Genomic DNA, 27,283 nt, shown 5'->3' with positions numbered 1-27,283 from the left:
AGGGACCCCCAAAATTATATGTATTTGACCCCCATCAAAATATCTTGTTCCAGGGACCCCCAGAAGCAAAGATTTGAGTTAAAAATGTTCGCTTTAAAAATATATATGTATTCAAAGATTTGCACACATTTTCACGATTTTTCAAAAATAGCAGATCTACAAGCTCGTAGCACGGCACTTGGTGCCGCGCTACGAGCTTGTATATCTGCTATTTTTGAATAGCCCAAAGTGTAAAATAATGCTTTTTAGCTCAAATCTAAAAATGACACAGTTCCAGGTCTCAATGGGTTAATCAAATTATATCCAGACACTCGACAGTGCTCATTGAGCACATATGCTGAAGAACAATTTAAATGGTGGATAAAACCGCGCGTGTGTTGTGTGTGTGTGTGTGTGTGTGTGTGTGTGTGTGTGTGTGTGTGTGTGTGTGTGTGTGTGTGTGTGTGTGTGTGTGTGTGTGTGTGTGTGTGTGTGTGTGTGTGTGCGTGCGTGCGTGCGTGCGTGCGTGCGTGCGTGCGTGCGTGCGTGCGTGTGTGCGGCTCTATGTGAATGTTTCAATGTCCCTGTAAATATGCTTGTCAGAGTGTCATGTGTTTGTGCATCTTTGCCAAGGACATTGCATCCTGTTCCAAAGGGTCCTCATAATAACGTATACAGTACACACTGTACTATAGAGCAGTGATGCTAAAACGTTTTCATGTCACGGACCCCCAAATGTATATGTATCTGAAAAGATTTTGTGCGAGGGACCCCCCATACAAGATTTGTGTTGTTAAAATATTTCCAAAAAATAATCCAAAATCTTCACAGCTTTTTTAAGATGACGTCGGGACGTGTCGTGAACTTGTAGAGCTGTTGTTTTCACTATATTTGAAATAGGGCTTAAGTGGTTCATTCATAATGTACTTTTCTTCCCTTGTCTTTGAAATGTAGTGGCGTGAAAGTCATCAAGTATCCAAAAAATACAAATACTCAAGTAAAGTACAGATACTCCAAAAAGGTACAGTACGCAGGTAAATGTACGTGGTTACTGTTCACCACTGGTCCCCGGTTTGTTTCCTGTAAAATAGGTTGATTACACTGGATATTTTGGACAGATTTAGATGGTTATTGGCATGTTGAAGCGACGGCTCTCAACTTGAGAACGCAAGGGTGGTAAGGATGGTTGACTGTAGCCTGGAACTTCTTGTGTACACCTGATTCGTAAAGGGCACTTACTGTAGCCTCTGTGGCTTTTTCATCATCTTGGAGGCTGTATAAATAATCATAGCAACATCTCAACATCACACTGGTATATATTAAATGCAAGGATGCTTTCAGCCCTCTTATGCTTGATAATTTTCACATATGCATGGTGCACTTTGAAAAGTATATATACAGTACCACTACAGAGTAAGTGGGGGGCGTTAGTGGTTAGCGTAGGCTAGGCTTCAGAATGTTTCAGTGAATGTAGAGGCATTCATCATTTATTTCATTGCCTGAATTTGTTCTTTGGAGCGATCAAAATATGTGTCAAATTCTGTCAATCCATGTGAGAAGGTATTATTACACTCCCGTGGCTTCTACTTGAGAGTTATATTCTTTGTGCAAAATCAGTAGTAGTAATGTGACTTAAATGTTCGCTACATCAGAGTGTATTTGGCAAAGGTGTTTCCATCTTTCAATTTTAACTCTTAAAAAAAATGACCTCCAGCGAGCAAACATTTTGTTTGCGAAATTGAGCACAATTATTTTTGAATCTTGCCAATTTATTAAGCGACACTTAAAAAATGAGCGTAAGAACACGTTCATGGGAACACGGCTGGTGTTTCACCAAGAGGACGTAACACGAGGAACACGCTAACACTTCCCAGTCAACACTGTCTCACCCCAAAAGTCGGATGACAGGGTCTTGTGACTTCTTGACAAATGTCGGTGACTTGAAGGAGGTACCCTTCCAGTCAAACGGTGACTTGCCGGCCACTTCCGCACTCCAGGGAATGCGGAAGTGCAGTTCGCACACCCAAGACACTCGGCTAAAAAACTATTGAAACGACGGAGGAGTGCCGTCTCAAGCAGACTTCAGGCGGACGTCAGGCGCCCCCCCGCACCCCCCCCCCCTCTTCAAGTCACCGTTTGACGTTTGGTCACGTTTGTCCCAAGAAGTCACAGTATGACTTTTGGGAGTGAGACAGCGAAGAAATTGGGCCGCTTCCTTACTTCCTTGTAAGGAAGCGGTGTTACCGATGATGCTAATTAAGGTTGTGCTCTTCCATTCTGGTCAAAGAGTCAGGGTGTTGCTATTGTGCATGTTGGCTCACAGGAAACACTCTGCTACACCAGTGGGTCTCAAGGTGGGGTCCACGGACCCACATGGTTCCTTGAGGGGGTTCCAAATAAGAGTGTGCAAATGAGGGGTCCATTTGTACACGCTCATTGCTACACTAAATGGAACAGAGCCTTCATTAGAATCATTCGTAACATTGTATAGGAAGTAAGGCTACTGTGTATAGAGCCAGTTGTATTTGTTGGAGCACAAGGGTATTAAACCCCAGTCTCCACGGAGGTGGGCCAGAACCCCGGGGGGGGGGGGGGTTAGCCAAAGAAAGCTGATCTACAACGCATTGAGATTTGGTGGACCAATTTTTATGGGTCTTGAGTAAATACCCCTTTATTTTCCTACATTTTGTTTTTCATTTTCATTTCAAGAATTCCATTAAAAAAAGAAAACAAATCCATTAATTAGAGGGGAATAAAATACATATAAGAATGTAGCTCGGCTTGTAGATGCTTGTAGATTGGCTATTTTCACTAGTTTGGGTCCCGTGGAGACATCAGATTTCTCTTTTGGGTATCGAGTATTGGGTAATACGTTTGGGAACCACATGGTCTAGAGGGTTTAAGTGGTTAAGAAAATACTTACAGTAGTTAACTGAACACGTGTATAAAGATAAATGTAACACAATTTCCATACACATACGGTATCATCCACATTCAGTGTCAAATGAGTTCAAAATGACAATCTGAACAGGGATCATGACAGTCTGGATGACAGAGATGAGGCTAGATGGAATCAGACATTCCCTGTTAATAAGGTTGGAGAAATCATTCTGAAATTAGATCTGACATTCCTGTTACACATTCTGTCAAGAATACTTGGTTACAATTTTCAAGCTTTCTAAAAAATGTGTGTGTACGTGTGAGTGAATGAGAACCTACACGATTGTGTCTGTGAGATTCACTGAGACAGAGAGAGAGAGACGGGAGAGGGAAACAGACAGAAAGGGAGAACTCCTTTGGGATGTTAATGTAAAGGTTTCGACCAAAAGAGAGAGACTCTGGGCTTTATCTGTGTAGCCGGTGACAGAACAAGCAATCCAATGGTTGTATTCTCTCGCCGCTTCTCCCAGATCCATCCGCCTGCCAGCTAATGAGCCATCCAAGTACAGTGTATTTACATTTAAAGTGGCTGCCGTAAGCCTCTCCATTCCCTCAGGTTGATTGGAGAGTCCTCAGCCTTGATTCACAAGTAAATACTGACCTTCAGGCTCCTTTGGTTTTCACTGCAAAAGCCGGCTAATGTCAGATTGTCAGTCAAAATGCAAACTGCAGCCCAAATGACTTGGTGTGTGTGTCAGATTGTCAGTCAAAATGCAAACTGCAGCCCAAATGACTTGGTGTGTGTCTGTGTGTGCGCACGTGTGTGTGTGTGTGTGTGTGTGTGTGTGTGTGTGTGTGTGTGTGTGTGTGTGTGTGTGTGTGTGTGTGTGTGTGTGTGTGTGTGTGTGTGTGTGTGTGTGTGTGTGTGTGTGTGTGTGTGTGTGTGTGTGTGTGTGTGTGTGTGTGCGCGCATCTGCCGGAGTGTGTATGTGAGTCGTCTGTTGAATCCAGGCTACTCTTCCTCAGTTTGACTCGTGACGCGGTGTGGCCCCTAGAGGGGTCCTCATTAAGACCAAAACATTGTGTGACCTTTTAGTAGCTTTAGTAGCTCTCCCACCCCTCACCCAGCTGGGTCTAATTACTTCGCTCATTAGCCCCCCTCCTCCTCCTCCTCTGCCCCGCCCCAAATATCACAAGGACCAAACAGGTACTGTAGCTCTCTGTGAAGGGCCAACACTGTGACTAAATGCAAGCGGGAGGCGACGCCAAATGACTCTAGTGGTTTGGAGTCGTGCCAAATAACAGCCTCCCTCTCGTTTGGATGTCATGATGCTATAGAGCGCCGAAGTCTGACATCACTGCCGCTAGAGGGCGCTACCCCCCTGGGTCACAGCGTTATTTTTTTATATTTGATTTCCCATAGGGGAATCTCAGGTCGTGTCATCTACTGTAAGAACTGGGTTCCAGAAATAAACAAATCACCCTGGCGATTTTACTCATAATGGATATGAAGCATTAACTGACGGTAAAATAGTACTAATTTATCCAAAGAGTAATATTTTTTTTTTTTCAAAACACAGATGTTATCAAATGTAACTCAATATCATAAACAACACAGAGTCACATACCTGTCTGTGGTTTGTTTATTTCTGGAACACAGTTATTGTATGACATGATCTAAGATTCCCCTATTGGAAATCCAATACAAAAAATAACGCTGTGACCCAGGAGTAGTGGGAGTGACGTCAGGACTTCGGTACTCTAGGTTTGCCTCTGAGGGTGGTAGTGATGGTCAGACCCCTTCAGGCTCCAAGTCACTGGTTGTCAAAGTGGGGAGGGTCCCCAGCAATATAAGATTTAAGCCCTATTTCATTTTTCGACTATTGGAGAATAGCCAATCTGCAAGCTACAAAATTGAAAATAGACGATTTTGTGTTGTAAGCTTGTAGATCGGCTTTTCGAAATATCTTGATAAATATTCTCTTATGGGGGTCCCTGGCATACAATCTTATAAAATGGGGTATCTGCAGTCAAATTCATTCAGTCGTTAACATGAAAAAGTTTTGAGAACCACTGCTCTAAGTGTTATTTGTCGCCGCGGAAGTTGAGAACTTGAAGTTCCATTTTCCTGAGCTGTACCTGTTCCTCTTGCTCCCTTGGCCCTTTTCTCCCCTCATTTGTACTCGTCCTTAAAGTCCTAGCTGTCACATGAAAAAAAGATTCGCCCCTTTTGCTGCCATGTTGATGGCTGCCGATGAGGCGATAGGGGATCAAGGTTTGCAAGGATACCGAGTAACTAGAGAGAGAGAGAGAGAGAGAGAGAGAGAGGTAGATGCTGTATGTGGAAGTAGCTCTTCTAATGATTATCCTAAAAGTAGCGTGCTTAATTAGATGGAATGCTGCATACATTGTGGACTGAGTGGAATCATTGGGATAGATTAAAATACTAATTAAACAGGCCCTCTCCGAATTTGGAGAGTGGGGTAGGGTTCAGCTCTTCAGGGTCATTTGCATAACCTTCATCTGGGGAAATGGGATTTAAAGGACCTTCTCTCATTCTCGCCGTCTCTGCTCTTGCTCACTCCCTTTTTTCTTTTCCCCATTACCAATCGCATTCACATGCTAACAAACTCAATTAAAATTGTGCCTCTTTTTTCGCTACCCTTTCACTCGCCATAATTTGGCATAATCTATTAAGACACCTTTGATTTTGTTTTCCAATATAGATGTTTCCATCAAAGTGAGGAAAGGCTGTTAAGGGGAAACAAAGACGGCAAAGTGTGTGATCTTGGGTGACGGTTATTTAATGTCACCGCACTTTACTTTAATTTGCATGCGAATGAGCCCCACTAAACAAAGCTTTGGGAATAGCATATTTTATTAGATTAACATATGACGATCAAACCCCGGCTTGCGGGTGGGTCTGATGCACTGTAAATGTGTCAATTTCCACTCCAGGAGTGTACAAATGGAGCCAAATGGACACGTATAAGGGTCACTCTCTAAGGACTCTCTAGTTGCACTCTTCTTCTTTTACTCTAAGAGTTAAAACACGTTTGGATTTTGCAGTGAGTGCATCGAAAAGAACGATTTGCTCTGAAATTAATTGTGTTCTGGGAATTCATGAGCACCTGTTTTCTGGCAGACAACAACCCCGCCACTAGTCCAGCCTCTCACAGCGCGGACACAAAGCTCCGTTTGGTTGTCGCATGCTGAGTGGATGCTGTTGTTTTTTTCCATTTGTTTTTCATTCAGTTTATATTGCACCGCCGCTGACCTTGCGACGTACTGTAAAATGTCTTCACGCACAAACCAATATCATGTCATATTTTGAGCTGAGTCAAATCCTGTCGTGCTTGCTCCGTCCTCCTACCAAAGGCCCCACCCCTCCCCGAACCTTCATTCACTTCTAGCTTGAGCGGCCAGGTCATTTTGTTCCCAGTTTGACGTGACTCACACTGTTACATACTGCAGATTGCGTCACCCGTGGGCCGTGACCTATCCTGTTTTCAGTACAGTTCCTCAGGAACTGGAAAATCTGCTACTGTGTCATCCACTGTCCTCTCTCTGTCTCTGCCTCTGTCTCTCTCTCTTTCTCTCTGTCTGTCTGTCTGTCTGTCTGTCTCTCTCTCACTCACACACGCATCTGCTCTTGTCTCCTGTGCAGTCCAGCAAAAGCAACAGCTGGAGAAGGAGACGGGCCTGAAGATACTGGAGGCAGGGGTTAGTGATGTAAGTACTGCTCAATGACTATATTATTATTATCCTTATTATAATGTTTTATTCAAAACACTATCACACACACGTGCGTGTGTGTGTGCATGCATTTGTGGGTGCGTGCATGTGTGTGTGTCTGTGTTTTACTTGTTGAACGGAGGGTTCAATGGAGGGTTCCCTCCGTGAGTCTGTGAGTTTGTCTGTCTGTGAGCAGCTAATCTCGGACACCGGCCCTTTGTACGCACACTCCCAGTAGGCCGAAGAAGAACCTCCACCACAAATGTTTCAAATCAGCCTCATGGTTGCAGTATAACAGGCCGCTTCACGCTTTGACCTATAACTCTTGCACCGCAGCTTGTACAAGCAAGAATTCTAACCCCCAGGATTCCATAGATCATGATCCCCTAAGGCCACGCCCATTTCGGCCTGTCAAGATTTTCCGCCATATTGCGTTTACTTCAAAACTGTTTTTGCTACTACTCCGACAGATTTTGTCCCAAACTCACACAAATCAGCACACATTCTCCCTGGAGTCATGTGATCAAGATGTATCAGCCAGGTCTTTCAGATTCCATATCGCTTCCAAAACTGCGGCCTGGCAGAGATCTGCGCTCCGAGGAGCACACTTTTCTAGTTTCAAATCGACTTGGCAAGTGTCCGTGTGTCTCATTTACCATACCCTTGTATTCATTTTCTTCATGCCTTGAAAAGCTGCTGTCGCCATGGCAAAATTAAACACAACAAGCTAAATAAATAGAGCCCTGTGCACTTTTCTTTTCTTTTCTTTTACTTAAAGTACGTGTCGGCCGTGGCTCCGGGGAACAAAAGCAGGATTATGTGGAGTGCCGTCACTTGGCAGCGAGCACCTAATGCACCAATGACATATTCATCAGAAAAAAATTAAGAGGAGTGCATGAGGACACTTGTGACGATCCAGATAAAAGGAGCAGAGATGTGTGTGTTCGCGCAGCCCTAATAAATATTCATATGTATCAGAGGTGAGGATCTAATCAAGCGGCCATTGATGCGTCGGAGTCCTCCTTGCTCGCCTGGTAAATTAGTTTCTCTATGGAAATGAGACAGGCAGCCTTAGACCCCGGTGAGCCGCCCCTGATCATGAGGCTTGCCGGGAGCTAAATGGATGTGGCCCGCGCATCGCAGGACAGTTGCCATTGGCAACAATCGTCGCACACAGTATGAACCAGACCCCCCCCCCCTCCACCTCCTCCTCCCACACACACACGAACACGCACGCACGCACGCACACACGCACGCACGCACACACACACACACACACACACACACACACACACACACACACACACACACACACACACACACACACACACACACACACACACACACACACACACACACACACACATCCCTCCCCTCTCCCCTTCCTGTGTTGTCTCCTCTCTGTGTTGTCTACCTCAATTGGTGTCGGGGTCTTTCTTCGCCCATCTGCCTCCATGGTACAGTACGTCTTTTTTAAACATCACACCGTCCTCTCATCTTATGCCACCTTGTCTCTTTGTGACTTTTGTGTCCATCATCTATGATTTTCCCCCATCTTCTTTCCTTCATGTTTATATAGTGACTCTTGCCTCTTAGTTTTTGTCCAGCCTTTCCATTCCTCCTCTTGTACCCCCGTCACACAGTTCCCTCTCATACTGATTCCTGCACTTAGCCGGCACTAGTGGTGCAGGCCTGTGTTTGTCATATTGTGCCTATTTGTAGATAATTAGCTGCAATCATAGCCTCTCTGCAGGAGCCGGGGTGAAGCGGGGGAGGGATTGGAGAGGGGACGGAAGGAGGGAGGGAGGAAGAGATGAATCTGTCTTCTACCTCATGGGGCGAAAATCTGTGCCAGGCTGTGTTTGGAAAAACCATAGTGTTGTAAGCACACTATTTATAGTTGAATAGTATGTGGCAAAGTGCAATAACCGGGAATCCCTCACAGAGTCCATATTAGCAGCATACGGGACATCTTTCAATCAGATTATGTTGATTTGTCACTAGTTTGTTGCTCAGTAATGGAGGAGTTGAGGGGAGGCTTGAACATTTTAGCTGCGGAGAGGATGTTGATGAGATAGTCCCTGGATTGGGTACTTCAAATGCATTAGTTTGCAGGGTGTCAAATCCCACACAAAAAAAGTGTGTTAAAACTGATTGGGCATGTAAAGAGTATAGGCTCTGTATATCTACTGCACACAACAATGAACAAAGACATACAATACTGTACTTGTGTTGAATTAAATTGATACTGGAGTGAAAACAAAATCAAGAGGAACACATCAAGTATAGCGATTATCAACCATGCCATGTCTGGGTGCTCGGAAGTTCAAAAAAGTGTAGCGAAGGTGCTCTTTGGTGGGGGACTGAAAACTTGCAACAAAGGAATAAAAACCAAGGCACTCTTCTGGTGAAAAAGTTAAAAAGCCTTGATGTGGCTAGTTCATAATAGAAGTAGTTAAAAACTGGGATAACAACCAGCACGGCCTTCTTCAGGGTATATTATGAACTAGCCACATCAATAAAGGCTTTTTAACTTTTTTTTTTCTTTGTTGTGTATATAATTGTTGCTGTTGGGTGGAAACCTTGTATGCAGGACCTTGTATGCAAGCCTTCATCAGCGTGTTATGAAAGTGGTCAGTGGTGTTGTGTGTGAGGGAAGGGACTGGTAGACAGACAGACATGTCAAGGACGTCAGCTGCTGTCCCCCCATACTTACGCCAAACCCGAAAGGTGCATGTAAGTCTTCTCACAGTAATTCAACACACCAGGGCAGTTGTGAAAGACTCTCCAAGGTGAAAGGAGAATTACAGGGAAGAGAGTACAACAGGTAGGAGTGGGGAGAGAGGGATGTGAGGCGAAAGGAATAGAAACTAGAAAAAGTGCTCCTCGGAGCACAGGTCTCCGCCAGGTCAGGTAGGCTATTGTGGCCTCCTGGTGGCGCTATAATAGGCCAACGTGAAAAGGGTGCCATTTCTTCTTAGGCCTTGCACGACAATCGGACACTGACTGCATTCATGATTTGAGGCATTTTGTTAAAAACATGTGTTTCGCTAAATTAGACCTGTTGGTGGCGCTATAACAGGCCAATGTTAAAAGGGTGGCATTTGTTCCTCAACATAGTGTGAATGTGCGTGCAAAGTTTGAGCGCAATTGGACGGTGCGTTCATGATTTGCGGAATTTTGTTCAAAACAAGCCAATAATGCAAACTTTAGATGTCAATCTTAGCCAATCAGTATGGAATATAAAAAATCAAACACATCCGTCGTGATCACATGACTATAGAGATCATGTGTACCGATTTGCGTGACATTTGGATAAAATTGGAAGGAGTAGTATAAAAAAAATGTGTTTTACATAAGTCGGCCACCTGGTGGCGCTATAAAAGGCAGATGTGAAAAATGCAGGGCAAAGGTTTTTCCTTGACCTATAGGGAGTGTGCGTACAAAGTTTTACACAGATCGGTGCAATTATAGGTAAAAACACGAATCGGCCTGTTATAGCGCCACCATGTGGCTGATTTGAAAATGTTCAAATGGTAGTTCTTCCTCGGCCTAATGGGAATGTGCGTGCAAAATTTCACGGTAATTGCATGCTGTGTTCATGATTTGAGGCATTTTGTTCAAAACGGAGCACTCCTGCAAACTTTGGAAGACATTTTTAGCCAATCAGGATGGAATATGAGAAATCTGAAAGACCTGTTTCGTTTAATGACTATAGAGATACTGTGCACCGATTTGCGGGATTTTTGGACAAAATCTGTAGTAGTACTGTCAAAAAATGTGTTTTGCACAAATCGGCCTCCTGGTGGCGCTATAACAGGCCCCTGTGAAAAAATTGGGGCAGAGGTTCTGCTCTGGTATCCAGGGACTATGTGTGCACAGTTTGGCTGCGAGCAAGCCAACGGTGCCAGAGATTAGCTGTACACAGACAGATCGAATGACGGACGGACACACGGACACACGGACGGACGGACAGGGGGTAAAACATACTCTCTCGCCATGCCTTTCGGCCTGGCGGAGACAATAAGAGTTTAAAAGCCCCAATAGCGTGCCCTCTAGAGGTCGTGCAGCTCCTTACACCCGACTGGACCAAAGTTGTTTGGAATGACTGAATGATTAGTGGCCAAATTGTAGGCATTAGAGCAGAGGCCATGGGTCACCACAATCAGTATGGGTTCATCCTGAAATCTCCCTATTAGATTATAAGATACGTTGTGTGCAAAGTTGATATTTTGGCCTGAGGGCTGCAGTGGAGGAAAGGTTATGGGGTCACTCAAATGATTAGGTTTCATCCTCAAGGGTGCATAAACATGCTCACCAAGTTTCATGGCAACATGCCCATTCGATTTGGAGATGTCTTGTGTGCAAGCGGACATTTTGGCCTAAGGGTGGTGCTAGAAGAAAAGCCATGTGGGGTCACCAAAATCAATAGGGTTCATTCTCTGCGATAGAGATGCGCGGATGGGTGCTGCGGTCCGTCATCCAACTGAACCAATGATATGATCATATTTATAGACCCGCACCGACCGCATCATCCGCATGTCGAATCATTTTTATTATTTCTGGTATTCAGCGATGTTAGTTTTCTTAGCTGTGAGATCACAGAAATGCATTGTTTTATGATTGGGGCGTCCATTCGTCTTTTTTCTTGGTTTTTCATATCCAGCACTTGACTCGTCGGTAGGGTTAACTAAATCGCTCCCACGCCAAACTTTTCTCCCACCCTTATTATTATATATTTTTTCTCTGTTCTTAAGTTTCTCTCTAGCTCACTCTCACCATCCTTCACACATTTTTTGTTGCCAGCAATCTGGGAACATTCGGTAAAAAAAGGAGATTTTTTCCCCTTCTTTTTTTGCCTCTGGGGTCACCACCTCCTTTTTTGTGTGGAAACAGAACTCGGCTTGGCTACTCCCCTTTCTTAGTCCACTTCCTCAGTGCTTCTGAGTTTATTCCTACTAACAACAACACTACAGTAGGTACACGTTTAGGGCAGTGGGTGCTGTTAGCAGAATCTGTCTTGTTGAGAGATTATGTTGCCAGTTGGAGAAGCTGGAGTCTTCAGTGACCTTGTTTTCCTCCCTTATGGCCAAAGTGCTTTGCAGCCACAACAAGAAAATAGTTGTTCCATTTTCTCCTGTCTGCTTATCGCAATCAATTATGGTTATGTGCAAAGTGTAATGAATTGTATATACAATATGTAATGTCTTAGGGAGTAATAAGTAAAGTACAGTAATGTCTTACTGATGGAAGTTGTAATGAGCAATGTGCAGCAGCAGCATATAACTTTTTTTAAATAACAAGCCCAACACTGACTTTCATCCAGTACAATTTGCTCTGCATACATCAGTTGGCAGGCATCATTAAGAACAGGCACAAAAATGCTGTAAGACTGTGAATCCTACATTCTCCTCATTATCTACCCATAGAAGGGTCAATGAGTCACCCCAAAGCTGGAGACAGGCACCAGACATGGGCGAAGGCTTGCCTTTGCTTGTAGCCAGATACCACATCGGCTGGTAGCGCACCGGCTGGTATATTGGTGGGGAATGCGGAGAGCAGAGATGACGGAAGAAAGGAGAAAAAGGAAAAGGAGAGGAGCATATCGGTCAGATCCAGAAAGAAACGTTGCTATGGAGAGTGATCCTGACACACGTCAGGGAGTCAGACAGAGAGCTCTCCAACATCTTCGGCCAGTCCCTAGATGGGAGGGGGATAAGTCAGGAGAGGGGTGTTGGGAAAAATAGATTAATGTAAAAATCGCGATTGTTATTATCAACGATTCAAAATCGATTAACAATTATTTTTTTGCTGGTGAAAGTCACAGGAGTTCTTACTCTCTAATGGTGTGTGTGATATGAAATGTAAGCTTACCACACAGTAGACATTATCATGTCTTGGCTTGGCTTGGCTTTGTGTGTGTGTGTGTGTGTGTGTGTGTGTGTGTGTGTGTGTGTGTGTGTGTGCGTGTGCGTGCGTGTGTGTGTGCGCGTGCGTGCGCGCATGTGTGTCACTGTCCAGCTGATGCTCGTTGACGCTTGTTAATGTTACTTACGTCAAGGCAATTGTGTTGTGTTTCTGCATCGAATAGAACAACACTTAATCTAAGATACCATCAACATTTTACAAGCGACCCTCTATCTATGGTATTATATAATGTTTTCTTTGTGCTTTTGGAAATAACTAGACTACACCTGGTTGTTAAAGTCCAGGTGAAAACAATATGACTGTGAATTAAAAATAACTGATTGGGAGTCATTTTTAAAATCAATTTTTAATCGAATCGTGACCCAATAATCGGACTCCAATTGTGAGACAGCCCTACTAACAAATATTGTTTTTTTTTCCTACTCTCTATTTTCAAATACAACAAAAAATATACAGTGTACTCTAAAGCAAATCTGCAATATGCCTGACTGCGGTAGATGGTCCCCATGTGGTTAGGTTGGTGGTTAAATTGAGATTCATTGACATTTTGACAGTGGCCTCATGTTTAAGATAACTCTGGCAAACTGCTTATATGAAGAGGCAGTCATTATCCATAGTAATCCCTGAGCTGCATGTCAACCGATTATTCTGCTACCATTTGTAAATCATACATGGCAGACAGGGACTCTCCACTCTCCCTGTGTGTGTGTGTGTGTGTGTGTGTGTGTGTGTGTGTGTGTGTGTGTGTGTAGCCTATGGGTGTGTATGCGTGCTTGTGTGTGCGCAAAATGTGAAATACTATGCGCTAATGTTTGTTTATGTCCCATCCTTCCATGCACGGTGTGCTAACACATCATCGATATTAGCAGATTTTATGCATGCAATTTCCTTGTTCGTGTGCATGTGTGCGCGCGTGTGTGTTTAAGTTGTCGTGTACTGTACATAATTTGTGTCTGTGCATACAGTACGTGTGTGTGTACTGTGTATGTGCACGTGTGTGTTTGTGTATGTATTTATCACTGGTGCTGCAAAACACATTACCTTGGTTACTGTAGAACCCTAACGGATTTCCATTAGATTTCTCCCCGTGTCCCATAATGGAAGTGGGTGCTGGGGAAATAAACATTAGTGCATAAACCTATATAACCAACATGTGTCAAGTTGGAGAGACTGTACAAAATTGCCAACCACCTTTTGGATGGAATAAAAAATAGTGTGTGATTTTTTCTGTAATCAAAGTACCAATTGAAGAGACATGGGAAAAACTCATCTCTGAGAAAGGTCACACGTGGTGATGACCTCTTACAACCGGATTTGTAGGCTTTCTTCCCAATATCCTGCACCATGATGAATGTGAGGGTGGGTACTAGGCACCAGAATGTAGGCACCATAATTAATGTGAGGGTAGGTGTTCCTAGCCTGGGACCAGACGAATCTGTCAGTGCAAAAAAACAATTGCCCTCTGCGATTTGGGTCTGGCACCACTCCGTTGTGAATCCATTTCCTGCTCCCGAAGTCTGGGGTGACCAATCAGGGCCCAGTATTCAAATATGGGAGACTGTAATTGGTAGTTGGTTGTAGGTCTAACCAATTTGGTAATTGTAGGTCTAGCCATTGTTTTGATCCCGCCCCATGGGAAAAAAGCGTCCTCATAGAAGCACCAGACTCATATCCCCGCAGTGATATAGTCTGGCTACGCGAGGCTAAGGTGTTCCCGTGTGGGAAGGGACACTAAAGCCAAACATCTTAACCACTAGGAATGCCCTTTTGGCCAGGGGGAGATATTAGGCTTTTGGGCTTCAGGTGGCGCCACTCCGCTCATTGGCACCATACTGAAAGTGAGTGTAACTCCTCTGACAGATTACCTCTAAACAAGTACCTGTATTGCCTCTAAGATTATCGGACTTCGCACACCAACACTTTCTGATATGAACAATAAAGCCATCACACCTTTAGCACTCAAAATAGAAATTGACACTGGTCATCTCCTACATTGTCACTTTGAAATGGCAAAAAGTCTGTTGTAGGAGTTTTGTCCCTTCAGCCATTGCTGCATTAAACAAACTGCCTCGCTGATATGATGGTTTTGTGTATACTGGAGACTTCATGTACAGTATTGTCTTGGTGTTATGTTTCGTGTGCTATGTTGTTATGTGTTTTTCTGTTGGAACAGACTGTGAAGATGAATATCCCTGAGGGGACAATAAAGGCAATTATTATAATTAAGTAGCCTACTGTAGCATGCCAAAAACTGTTACCAAAATAAAAGTGCAGTACTTTGGTCTGAAACTTGAGTTGCATTGAAAAGCTACTGTAACTGATATTTTACATCACAACAATCTAAAGCTGTCATCTCCTAGTGGACTACCAGAAGCTTTATGTGATTAGAGAGTGCTTGAGCTTTCACACATAATTAAGCACATCACTGAATTTGGTCACATAATTCACCCAAACAGTGAGACGGGAGACTTTTTGTGATGTGACACTAAAAGGTGCCACTTCATGCTAAGTGGCGTATCTGCGTGCCATAGAGTTATAATTTATCTAGACGGCGGATTTCCCCGCCCCCAGCTATTCATTTCAATGAAAGTGCTCAGTGGCGTTTTGAAGCACCCGGAAGTCTGCCGGAAGTAGAATTATTGGGTTGATATTGAGTCGTTTCGAGCAGCCATAGAGTTATGAGCATGCACATTAGTGTCCTTTTTGCGTCCTACGTCACGTGAGCATGCGCACAAACGGGAGATGCACGCACAGAGGCATTTTATTTGCATTCTCAGATTTGACCACCAGGCTTAGCCGCTTCACTGTTCTAACGTGGTTCTGGGGGCTTGGTGCGTGCTGTATTATTATAATGCATAATACATTATATTCAGTGTGTTCTCCTTTAAACTTTACATCATGTATGACTCTGAAGCGAGGAGTAATTACAACAGAAGGATCACAGACAGTGCTAGTACAGTACAGTTCAAACGCCATGTTTACACCACATCCTCAGTAAGATTATACATCTTCAACCCTTCATCAAAATGTAAGTATTGGGATTGGTCATTTTAGATTTGTTTGTGTAGAATGTTTTTTTCCCCCCCAGATGAATATGTATTTCCACATCCCTGATGTTCCATGCATGGTTATCAGACAATAACAGTGCATTTGCTTTCCTTTAATCTAACAAAGCCTGTCTGTAGAGGCGCACGCCAGCTAATAACAAATATCATGTGTAACCGTGCGGAAATTCAGCTCCTCTGAGTGAAGAGCACACACAATTTCAGAGGTGACTTCAAAGGAATCCAGGCTGACCATTCCTCCTACGAGAGGAGAAAATAGACATAGGAATCCTGATATAAATAAATAAAAGATACGAGTTGTATAAATTGATCTTGCAACAGCCACGGTTGTAGACTCTACTTCAAAACATATTTTTTCCCTATTATTTTTTTTCACTTTGGAGAAACCACAGATGAGAGGAACACATTTTCATAGACATATCAACATCTCATTTTGTCATTTAAACATGAACATGCAACAATTATGGTTCCCTAGAGCATATATTACAGTAACATTGTCTGACTAGAGGACATAGGCTATGCTCTTCCGACACCTGGTGTTTATCTCAGTAGTGTGTGCATGTTTGTGTGTGTGTGCTCCTGTGCACTCACTTGCCTGTGTGTGTGTGTGTGTGTGTGTGTGTGTGTGTGTGTGTGTGTGTGTGTGTGTGTGTGTGTGTGTGTGTGTGTGTGTGTGTGTGTGTGTGTGTGTGTGTGTGTGTGTGTGTGTGTGTGTGTGTGTGTGTGTGTGTGTGTGTGTGTGTGGCTGCAACCCGATCTCCAAGAATTTGCACGGAGTGGTCATTCCGTGCATAGACTGGAAAACCCGAAAATCTGTGCATAGCCGCCTCGCATCTCCCCCATTGTGACTAAACCATTTCGGAGGCGTGCAGTTTCAAGGGAATTGTCGTCACGTAAGGGACCACCGAGCGAGCTAAAGCGAGCGAGTTGCCGTCCCGAACGTTGCGACATTCCCTTGAACCTACTCAGCGCCGTTTGAGTTATATACCGATAGGCACAGAATCGTACATTTTGTTGTGGGGACTGCTCTGCTTCCGGGTTTTTCCGGGTTGCAACTGGTTACGCCCACCGTGGAACTCGTCGTACCTATGCACGGATTTTCGGGGTCTCTAGGCTACTATGCACGGAATGACGTGCACTGGATTCGTGCAATGTATACTAAATTCTTGGAGATCAGGCTGGTGTGTGTGTGTGTGTGTGTGTGTGTGTGTGTGTGTGTGTGTGTGTGTGTGTGTGTGTGTGTGTGTGTGTGTGCGTGTGCGTGTGTGTGTGTGTGCGCGCGTGCGTGCTGCATGTGGGCTTGAGTGTGTGTGTGTGTGTGTTTGTGAGCGCACTTGTGGGTTGTCGATCAATTCCACATTGGCCTTCTTCTTCAATGAGAATCTACCCAGCCATCTCTGTCAGACACACATAGTATAACCCAAACACTGACGAGGGAAGAGAAAAAAAGAAGTTGGCGGCTATAAAGAATTTCAACAGTGCAAGAAGGCCAATCTGGATGTTTTAAAAGTGGCTAAAATGCCACTGCAGTGGCAGATCTGAATGTGAAATGTCATATCGGAGCAGCCCCACTGTGCCTGCAGACCCTGTGCAGAGCTCCCTCTTTGGAGGCTCCAGCTGCCTCCCGCTGATGAAAGACCGACCAGCAGCTCCGTTTCTCTGCAACCTTTTACCATCACCTGACCTTTGGACTGTAGAAATGCCTTTGATACCGAGCCATACGGTTTGGTATTTGCCTCTCGCTTTATATCGTGATGTGTGCTCTCCCCCGGGGTAAGGAGGACGTACTGGTCTGTTTTTTTAATGAGTGTTCGAATTAAGAATCACAAGGGTTTATGTGTCATTTACTCATACAGGTACAAGCAGCAGTAATGTTGGTGCGGCAAGTGTGCAACTATACAGCAATACAATAATACACAAGTTAACACTGGATTTTAAATTAAAAATAGAACCGTCAAGACCCACACTCTAAACCATACATGGGCAACTGGCGGCCCGGGGGCCACATGCGGCCCCCACCTTCACTTAATGTGGCCCGCAGGTTAATATTGGAATACTGATATATTATTGATATCAGCTGTTACAAATGCAAACATGACCCGCTTTAATTACTTCAGTCTATATTAGTAGCTTAAATAGTATTAGTTATTATTATTCTTTTGTATGTCCAATGTATTTGTATTTAAGTTCATCAAGTTAACATACGTATAACTAAATGCATTTGAAATTAAATAAAAATATGTTACTATTCAGGATTTCATTTAAAAAATAGCAAAAAAAAATCTGGATTCCAATTCAAAAATTGCAAAAATAGCCGATCTACAAGCTCAAAACGCGTTGCAGAGCGTCGCGTTGCAGAGCGTCGCGTTGCAGAGCGACGCGTTGCAGAGCGACGCGTTGCAGAGCTTGTAGATCGGCTATTTTTGCTACTTTTGTGTGACATAGAATGGCGAAAAAAGTAAAAATACAGAGATAAGAGTTGTCTACCCGACAGTATATGCAATGTGGCCCTCTGGAGTGAGTGTAGAAATAAAGTGGCCCTCTCCATCATCAAAGTTGCCCACCCCTGCTCTAAACCTTACGCAAAAGGAACTTTAACAGCAAAAAAACATAGAAAAAGTTGGTGATAGGCAATGGGGAATGTTCAGAATTAGGGGGGGGGGATAACGTATTATTAGATATACAGAACTTTCTGGTATGTAGTAGTAGTTAGTTACACTGTTGTATAGCCTGTATACATCAGCATTCAGGTGTTTGGTTTGTAGTCCGTTGCTTGCATCGTGTAGTAATGACCGTGCAAGACTGAGTTTAGTAAAGCTACACCATATCGACCGAACGTGTGAGAATCATTGATTTGATTGTTAGGTATTCACACCCGCCACACCTTTCAGTTTTTTAATGCGTCCTGTTGCCATAGTTAAAAACAGGAGTAGGCTAGTTATATCATATTACTACCATACAGATTAGTCAAAGGAATGTTCTATTAATTAAAGCTAGACCCTACTCGGGGGACCACTCAAGTCGCCGACCTGAAATCGGGAATGCATGCCCCACCCGGTTATGCAAGAGTACCCAGTGTGGTACCCGCAGGCACCGTCCTACACTGGAATGATGCAGGTCGGGCTCTCAGGAATGCATGCCCCACCCGTTTATAAAATTTGTGTTGTACAATTTACAATTTACAATTTAGGCATTTAGCAGACGCTTAATCCAGAGTGATTTACAGTAAGCAAGGACAACACAAGATAATACATCAAATGCATAGAAACAGTAATCTAATAATAAAGTAATACATAAGTAAACCAAGAATCTAATAATAAACTAACACATAAGTAAACCAAGAACCTATCACCAGCCTGTACATTGAAACTATACACACTATAGAGCGTGCCAACGCGGCGTCACCACGGGGGGCTGGAGTGAGTGTAGAAATAAAGTGGCCCTATTCAAGACTTAAATGTGCAGGTATGATGATATCTTCCAAGCTTTCGAGCTTGTGAACAGTGTTGATTTTGACAACAAATTTTGATGTAGTTTTAGTCATAGTCTTTTGAATCAAATTCCATTTAGTTTTAGTCATATTTTAGTCACCTGTTTTAGTTTTTGTCTAGTTTTAGTTGACTAACTATCGTAAGATTATAGTCGACTAAATCGACAGTTGATTTAGTTGACTAAAATGTATTTTGGCAGGCCATGATGGCGTAGTAATGGCTGATTTTACACTTGGTTGCCTGCTGAAAATAGCCGATCTGCTATTTTCAGAGTGCAACACCCGAGAACCAAACATTAAATGACTTGTCTTTTAGTTCTACTGGATCTCTTCTCCACTAGTCCCTCCCTAACATTTTAGTCTAGTTTTTATTTGTTGTCGAAATTGTCAATATATTTAGTCTTAGTTTTAGTTAGCCTGGTTCCAGACGAAACTGCCTTTGCAAAATTGCATGCACTTTAGCCCTCGCCAGATTAGGTCTGGCCCCCCTCCATAGCGAATTTATTTCTCTCCCGCAGAGGTTGTGCGGGACCAACCAGGGCCCAGTATTCAAATGTGGGCGGGCTTATCAACAAGGAAGCACTGCTCTGATTGGTTCGTACAAGGAAGCACTGCTCTGATTGGTTTAAGTCTAACCAATAGAGTCCGTTTGGATCTTTTTGTAACCGCCCCTTGGAAAAAAATCTATCGTTGATAGGGACCAGACTAATATCCACGCAGTGTGTCGTGTGATATTGTCTGGCCACGCGAGGCTAAGTTTTAGTCATCATAGCTTAGTTTTTATTTCGTTTTCGTCAGTGAAAAAAGGTAGTCGACGAACATTTTTCGTCACAGTTTTAGTTGACGAAATCAACACTGCTTGTGAATCTGCTGCTTTTGATGCTTTTGTGTGACGCTGTAGTATAATCAAGTAGGGCGTTAATTTACGGGGAAAAAAACACAAAAAGTTATTATGGAGATAAGAGGTTTTCCGCCCGACGGCAACGATATGTTTCAAAGACACAATAAACAGTACACAGTACACAGCACCAGGGACGTGCACAGATAGACTCTAGGTGGTGCTCGAGCACCTGCCCTTTGCCCTTTGCAGGGGTCTTCAACAGGGGGTCCGGGACCCCTAGGGGGTCCTCAGAGTTACTACAGGGGTTCCGCCAAATCTTTATGTGATATGATTTTTCTTTTTACCATAACCACTCGAAACCTAGCATCCCTTTTCTGAGGAGAACTTTAGCCATAAATAGCATTTTTGGCAAAGAGGTATACGTAGGTGTAGAGGGAAAAAAGAGCAGACCAAGTAAACAAAAAAAGTATAATTTACTTGAGCACCTGCCCCTCAAAATGTGTGTGCACGCCACTGGTACACAGCACAGTTGCTTGATGGGAGAATCATGCCTGGAAGTTGTTGCCTGGTGCCTGGGAGCAGGTGCACTGTCTGGTACCAAGGTGATAGTGTGCACGGATGGGGGGCGGGTCTAGGGGGGGGTCTAGACCCCATGGTGTCCACAGCTGGATAGGAGGCAGTGCTTTTAAATGTCATCGTTGAAGGGGCATGTGGGTGCCATTTGGCTCAGCAAGCCACATGCCAAGAAGGGATCAGACATCAGGATGCTGAAGCAGGCTTTGGTTAGCCTGCTCCCAGGCTGCCTGGGTGGGAGACCTCCCTTTTTTATTGTTTGATTTCTATTCAAATCAGTGTGTCCTATATAGGCTGATATTGATCAGTGGAAATGAAGTGGTATCAGTAGCAAAAGGCTGTTTTTGACAGTGGAGAGGGGGGGTGGGGGGGGGCTTGAGGTGAGGGAATAATTAAGATGATTGTTGCCGTGGTGATAGCTCTATATGATATGATACCAGTCTCAGCAGACTATTCCCATAAATAGGCATGTAACGATTCACTGAACTCACGATACGATTCGAATCACAATACTAGGTTCACGATAACATTTTTCAAGATTTCTTTTTAACACAAAATTAGTTTTCAGACAAAAGAAAAATCTTTTTTTTAATTATTTCTCTCACACAAATCCAGTATTTTCTTCTCTTTAATTTTTTTTTTAACAATACTGTGTTTTCTCTTATCCTCTTTTCAATACGTAGCAAATGACTGAAAAATATTTTTGTAATCAATTCTCTTACAAAGATTTATCTTTTTTTTCCTGCTGTTTGCATTGCGATACATTTTGTATTAAATCGATTTAAATTGTCACCAGTTTGAATCGATTCTAATCGATTTACGTGTCTACCATTAATTGCAAAAGGTAACTGCAAAAAGACACTTTCGTAGCAGACTTTTGCAATAATGCATACAGCAGCATCACACAAAACATCCATTATTTGTGGTTGATTATTAATCTTTGTGTATATTTCTGGATTATGTCACCATATCTAGGCTGAGTCACCAAGGGTGCAACGCACACGGGTCCTTGCGAGGTGCCAGCCAACGGAATAAATCCTAAAGAATAAAAGAGTTGCCAACTCTTCTATTCTTTACCACATTTAGGCTGACATTCAAATTGGTCTTCATAATTCAACAGCTAAATTAGCCCTTTGAGCAATTACCACATTTTGAATTTGCGGTTGACGTAAGGCGACAGATTAATTGTTGCCGAGAGAGCATGTACAATACAGTAACAACATAACTCTCAGTAAATTAAACGTAATCGTCTGTCATATCATCGTTTATTGACTTTAATTGACTGTAATTAGAAATCCTGCCGCAACTGCTATTTACTCTCTGCATCACTAGGTCAGCTAAATGGCTTGATAAGTTGTTATGGTCTTTTATAGGATGACCTTGGCTGGCTTCAGCGTTGGAATATCTTCCAGTTCTCCGTGATGGAAATGCAGGAAATGAAACTGTGCGTGTCTTTGCTGCTGCCTCTAAACACTGCACCACGATGGCCTCCAGGTTGGCCATCCATGACATGACATTTAATATTCAAATGCTGTGCACGTTTCGCTTTGAAAACCTTCACTTTTGCCAAGCTCTTAACCTGTTTTGTCAGCAAGTCAGTGAGTCAACATATCCTCTCAGTTAATTTAACTGAAAATACTGCGGGTCTTGTGTACACAGAACCCCAGAAACAAAGTAAACAGTCACAGATCTTCGCTTTGATCCAAATCCGTATCTATCTTCTAGAGCATTGCAGGTCGGAGGGTGATTAAGCCCTTTAGCGTGGTGAACTTGTGATGTTTCTTTGACACCACATTCTGAATTCTACAGTGTTTCATTCCACAGTATTTCATTCCAAGGCTGATGCCATCGTTGCAAGTGAGGCGCATACAGTAGACACGGAGGGAAAGGGCATGGGGCTGAAACCAGATGCCGATAGGCGGCATGCTGTCAGATGCTGTGAGGAGCAGGTTGTCAAGATGTGATTTCTCCATATTTACCTAACCCACCACCACATCGTCATGCTCATACCTGCATGGATGCACTCTAGCCTGCAGAGACTCTGCACAGACGACAAGGCAATCTGTTATCCGTTCACACGGACCTTCACACATGCGTCAATGCTGTTTGCACAAACGAGCCTTGTTCGCGCGGTATCAAAAGGTATAACACATACACATACAGATGAATTGACTAATGTACACGTGTCACATACTGATGTGACACAGCTGAAAACACGAGCAATAACATAGCTAGCTATGCATACAGTTTTAAACCCCAGGAACACAAACGCAATCACATTTGTTACATTATTAAAAAAAATGAAAAAACGTAATCATCACAGCCTTACAAAAGACATACAGCGTAATTATGTTTGCAAGTGAAAATGTGCAAGATTGATTACATGCATTTACATTAATGAGCCATCAACACCATGATTAAGTTGCAGCAGTACTATAGGAGTCCTGACGTATGCTGTAGATCATCATTAATTCATTTCTGATAAGTCATATACTGTGCATTGTACAGTTGCGGGGTTGTTGTCGAGGTGATCCAGTGCTGTAGCAGCAAGATCATTAGGGATTCACAGAGAGGCTGTTATTTGATTCTTTTCCTTAACCCATTCAATCCGGGAACGCATCTGTGTCATTTTTAGATTTCTTCGGGCTATTAAAAAATAACAGATCTACAAGCTCATAGCGTGGCACTGAGTGCCGCGCTATGAGCTTGTAGATCTGCTATTTTTGGAGAAACAAAATATGAAAATGTGTGCAAATCTTTGAATACATTTTTATGTATACATTTTTAACTCAAATCTTTGCTTCTGGGGGTCCCTGGAACAAAATATTTTCAGATGGGGGGTCTGTGGCCAAATACATTTTGGGGGTCCTTGACATGAAAAGGTTTACGTTTAAAAAAAAAAACAGTTAAGATTTAGAAGACATTTGTAGAATCCCGCAGAAGCAAAGATTTGAGCAAAACATTTTCGCTTTAAAATAATATATATATTCAAAGATTTGCGCAAATCTTCACGATTAAAACTAAAAATAGCAGATCTACAAGCTCATAGCGCGGCACTTGGTGCCACGCTATGAGCTTGCATATCTGCTATTTTTGAATAGCCCAAAGAAATCTAAAAATCACACCCTGTGTGAAGAGAGTGGTGCCTTTGATGAGCCCCATATTGATGTTGTCATCAATGTTTGTTTATTGGACATACAGACATACACACGGACACACAGACAAAGTCAGATATAGGATTGTTTGGCACCACTCAAAAATTACACAGATGCGTCCTCGGTCTTAAAGGGTTAAGACGAACAGCCCTGCTCGTGGGCAGACCGCTGTTCTGAAGCTGCCGGAGCTGTGAGACTTGCAGGCTGTGAGACTCATGCGGGCAGACAGACAAGCAAGGACACTATGTGGTGGGCGGGGAGAGGGGCTGTCAGCCGGCGTTAAGTAGCAGCGAAATACATGTGGGCCGGATTACAAGAGCGCCGGTTGCGTACAAAAGGTACTTTTGAATAAACGTAATTGTGGGATTCTTCTGGAGCATGTCTGAAGGGGGGGAATAAATTTAATGAAATGAAAAAGTGTAAATCATAGATGACATTAGATATAACAGCCACTTTCACACTGCCTGACTGGCAGTTGAATGTTGTAAATGATGACAATGCGTGTCAGTCTGTTACATGGGAAGAGATGGACGGTTTTAATTAGAATTGATGAGTAACCCGGTCGAGTAACTGACAATGAGTAATTTACTCGTTTGCATTACTGCATAAGTGCAGTTGCGAAAAGGTAATCAGTACTCTACTGACAATAGATTACATCCCGCCGCCTCTAGCCAGCCCCGCAGCAGCGTCAGCGCAGTTAGCTACAGAGCAGCGCCGCGGTTGGTGCGGGGGCCCCGACACTCTCCCCGGCTGATTGGTGTGGCTTCATTAACATGGGCTGCGGCTCCTCCGATTAGCGGTAATTAAAGAGTGAAATCAGAGCGCTCGCCTCCAGTCCAGACTGCAGGCAGTGCCTGTCAAATTGAGAGAGCGCGGTGGGACAGAGACTGGCATTCCTGGCTCGCTGCCACTCTGCCATCGCCACCCGCCATTCCCCCTTTAGTTGGAGAGAGTGACCCTCGAGCAGAGGGGGGGGGGGGTTATGGGGGGCAATGATGCCCGTGGCCATGGAGTTACCCCCTAAATAACCCCAGCGCTGCACATGGCACACACGCCACTACCCCATGGGCACACGCCGGGGCCAGAGTTGTCATGGTGACGATAACATGGGGCAAATGTTTAACGAAGACATTGAGGAGAATTTATGTGGCCGTGTCCGTGTGCATTTAGGGGATGTGACCCTTCGTCTGCCGCACACAGGCTTATCGTCACTGTGTCGGGCAGAAACTTTGTCTCTCATCGTTATATGTTTTTGTTTTGTTTTGTTTTTCATAATTTAATGACCTATTTTATACTATCAAATCTATCAGCTATTTTAGTATAGCTATATTGATAATATACCCAAAATAGGGACACCGGGTTGAAAGGGGTTAAGTCTGTCTGTGGGTTTGATAGATATTTAACCGATAAAATGTATTAACAAAGAGCTCAATAACATTGGATCCATTTCCCTTTGCTGGAAAGTAACGGTTTTGGACATTGACAGTGACAATATGTTACTTGCGGCAGGTGATCATCATGGCATACACTGAAAGACGCAGCCTCGCTATTATGTACTGTAGCAAGTTTGGGTGCAACCCAATAAGATTGGACCTACAACAGCATTACAGCAACATACTCAATAGACCATATTCACACGGTGGCCATTTTGGAATTTAACATTGAAAGTAATGGCATTTCATTGACTTAACAGCAATATGGCCACCATGTGAATATGGTCTATAGCAGTGGTTCTCTTTTCGAGAGTGGGCCCCCCCATGCCCCTGCACGCGCGAACACGCGTGCACGGTTTTAATTCGGTTATTTATTAATTTCTTATTATTTTTTTCGGGTTTTTCTCGGTTTTTGAATTAATTTATTATTATTTTTTACCTCAAAACATTAAGTCGGGTGTCTTTGCGCGATTTCACATTGGCCACTTTAGCCACCTCAAGCCAATATAAAGTCAGTTTTGTTCATAACCAGTGCTGTAAAAAGTATTCACATGTTTTACTTAAGTAAAAGTATGAATACTGCAATGTAGAAACACTCCTTTACAAGTAAAAGTCAATTCAAAATGTATTTCAGTAAAGGTACAAAAGTATTGGTATAAAAATGTACTTTGAGTACCAAAAGTAAAAGTACTCCAGTCCTTGTGAGTACTTTTACTCATAATTTACATCGCGATGCAACGTACAGTAGATGGCTATTTTCAAATGGCCGAAATGTAGCCTATATAGGGCTGAGATGTACAGCTCACAGAGATCTACAAGCACACAGAGCTTGTAGATCTCATGTCTGCGCAGTTACACCCGTCCAGTGACCGTCGTCGCCACACAAATATAAATGAATTCTTAATAAATTTGCTACGTTCCGGCGGGGGCCCCCCCACCTGAGGCCCCCCCCTCCGGGTGGGGGGACAACTGTCCCCTTTATCCCCGCCTGTCAGCGGGCCTGCCCTGACAAGCACTTGAAATGTAGGAGATGAGTCATTAAATTTAGTTTGACTTGGTTTCGCAGATAAATATTGTAATAGCAGATCTATAAGCTCAAAACGAGTTGTGAGGCGTTGCGAGAGAGCTTGTAGATCAGCTAATTTCAAGATTTTTGCCTCTTTCTTATATTATTTGACAAATTGGCCAATGTTTGACCAGTTATTGTTGTATAGTTTGTTGATTAGTTTTGATGCAGTATGGTCTTTTTTTTCTCTTTCTTTCTATATACTGTATATGTATATTTATTAAAAAGGTCTTAAATTGTCACTTCACTGTCATCTGGAGACCCCCTAAATCATGAGGGGACCCCCCTGGGGGTCCTGACCCACAGGTTGAGAACCAAGTGCTATATAGGACTGTTGTGAGCTTTTTAATCTCAAAGAGAGTCAGTTCAAACTGGAGCGTCGGATCACATGGGGGGGATGGGGGGGTGAACCTTTTTTGCGTGGTTAAATTGCGAGCCATCCTGGGGTGACACGTCCAAGCAGTGACCAAGGAGGATTCGAGAGAAATTTTCTGTTGGACACAGGTGAAGAGAGGAGAGCTTTGGAACCCGGGTCGTCTCTCTGAGCTTCTCCAGTGAACATTCCTCTTTGTCCCCGGGCTGTCAGTCTCAGTATCACAGACCCGCAGCCCACTAACTCTCTTGTGACTGCAGGGTTTCAATAATGAATGCTACCTCTGACTACCTCTGTCATTCTGCAGCAGCCCACATATCCCTGCCTGCCTGCCGCCACTCATGTGTTTCAAAATTAATTGCAATATTATCTCTCGGCAAGATTAAAAAAAAAAAAAAAAAAAGACCAAGAAGAAAACTTTGGTGAGGACATAAAGTAGTGTGGATTCTATTCAAACAAAATAATTAAAACCACTGTTTTTTTTCTCTCTTCTGTCTGTGCTCTCTTTGACTACAGGCGTGTTGAATGAGATTTCAGTTGCCGTCTGGTCGTTGTTATTTCTATTTGTGCGCACTGTTGAAATGTGCATGTGTTTATTTAGTGTGTGTAGTTTTCACCTATGCACTATCATTCATCAAAAAGTAATTATGGCTCGGAAATCATCCCTCTTGTTCTAATACCTGTGGAGCTGAGCATAATTTCGGCCGGGTCAGATAACAGTGCAAACACCTCCACTAGGCACGATGTTGATTTTGCGTTAAATTG

The 27,283-nt window shown here is 43.4% G+C and overlaps 1 protein-coding gene across 1 annotated transcript in view; it reads left to right on the top strand.

Annotated features, from left to right (window-relative positions):
- Positions 1–27,283, top strand: part of ptprn2 (protein tyrosine phosphatase receptor type N2) — a gene marked incomplete at its 5' end in the record, with an annotated part of 226,898 nt that overhangs the window by 136,901 nt on the left and 62,714 nt on the right. The window contains one exon of the mRNA XM_084048743.1: positions 6,527–6,591. Within this exon, the coding sequence (XP_083904869.1) occupies positions 6,527–6,591 (65 nt within the window). The remainder of the gene's footprint in view (positions 1–6,526; positions 6,592–27,283) is intronic.

Source organism: Gymnoscopelus microlampas (assembly GCF_963454915.1).
Source record: "Gymnoscopelus microlampas genome assembly, chromosome: 22".
NCBI lineage: Eukaryota > Metazoa > Chordata > Actinopteri > Myctophiformes > Myctophidae > Gymnoscopelus > Gymnoscopelus microlampas.
This window is presented reverse-complemented; position numbering and strand designations above follow the sequence as displayed.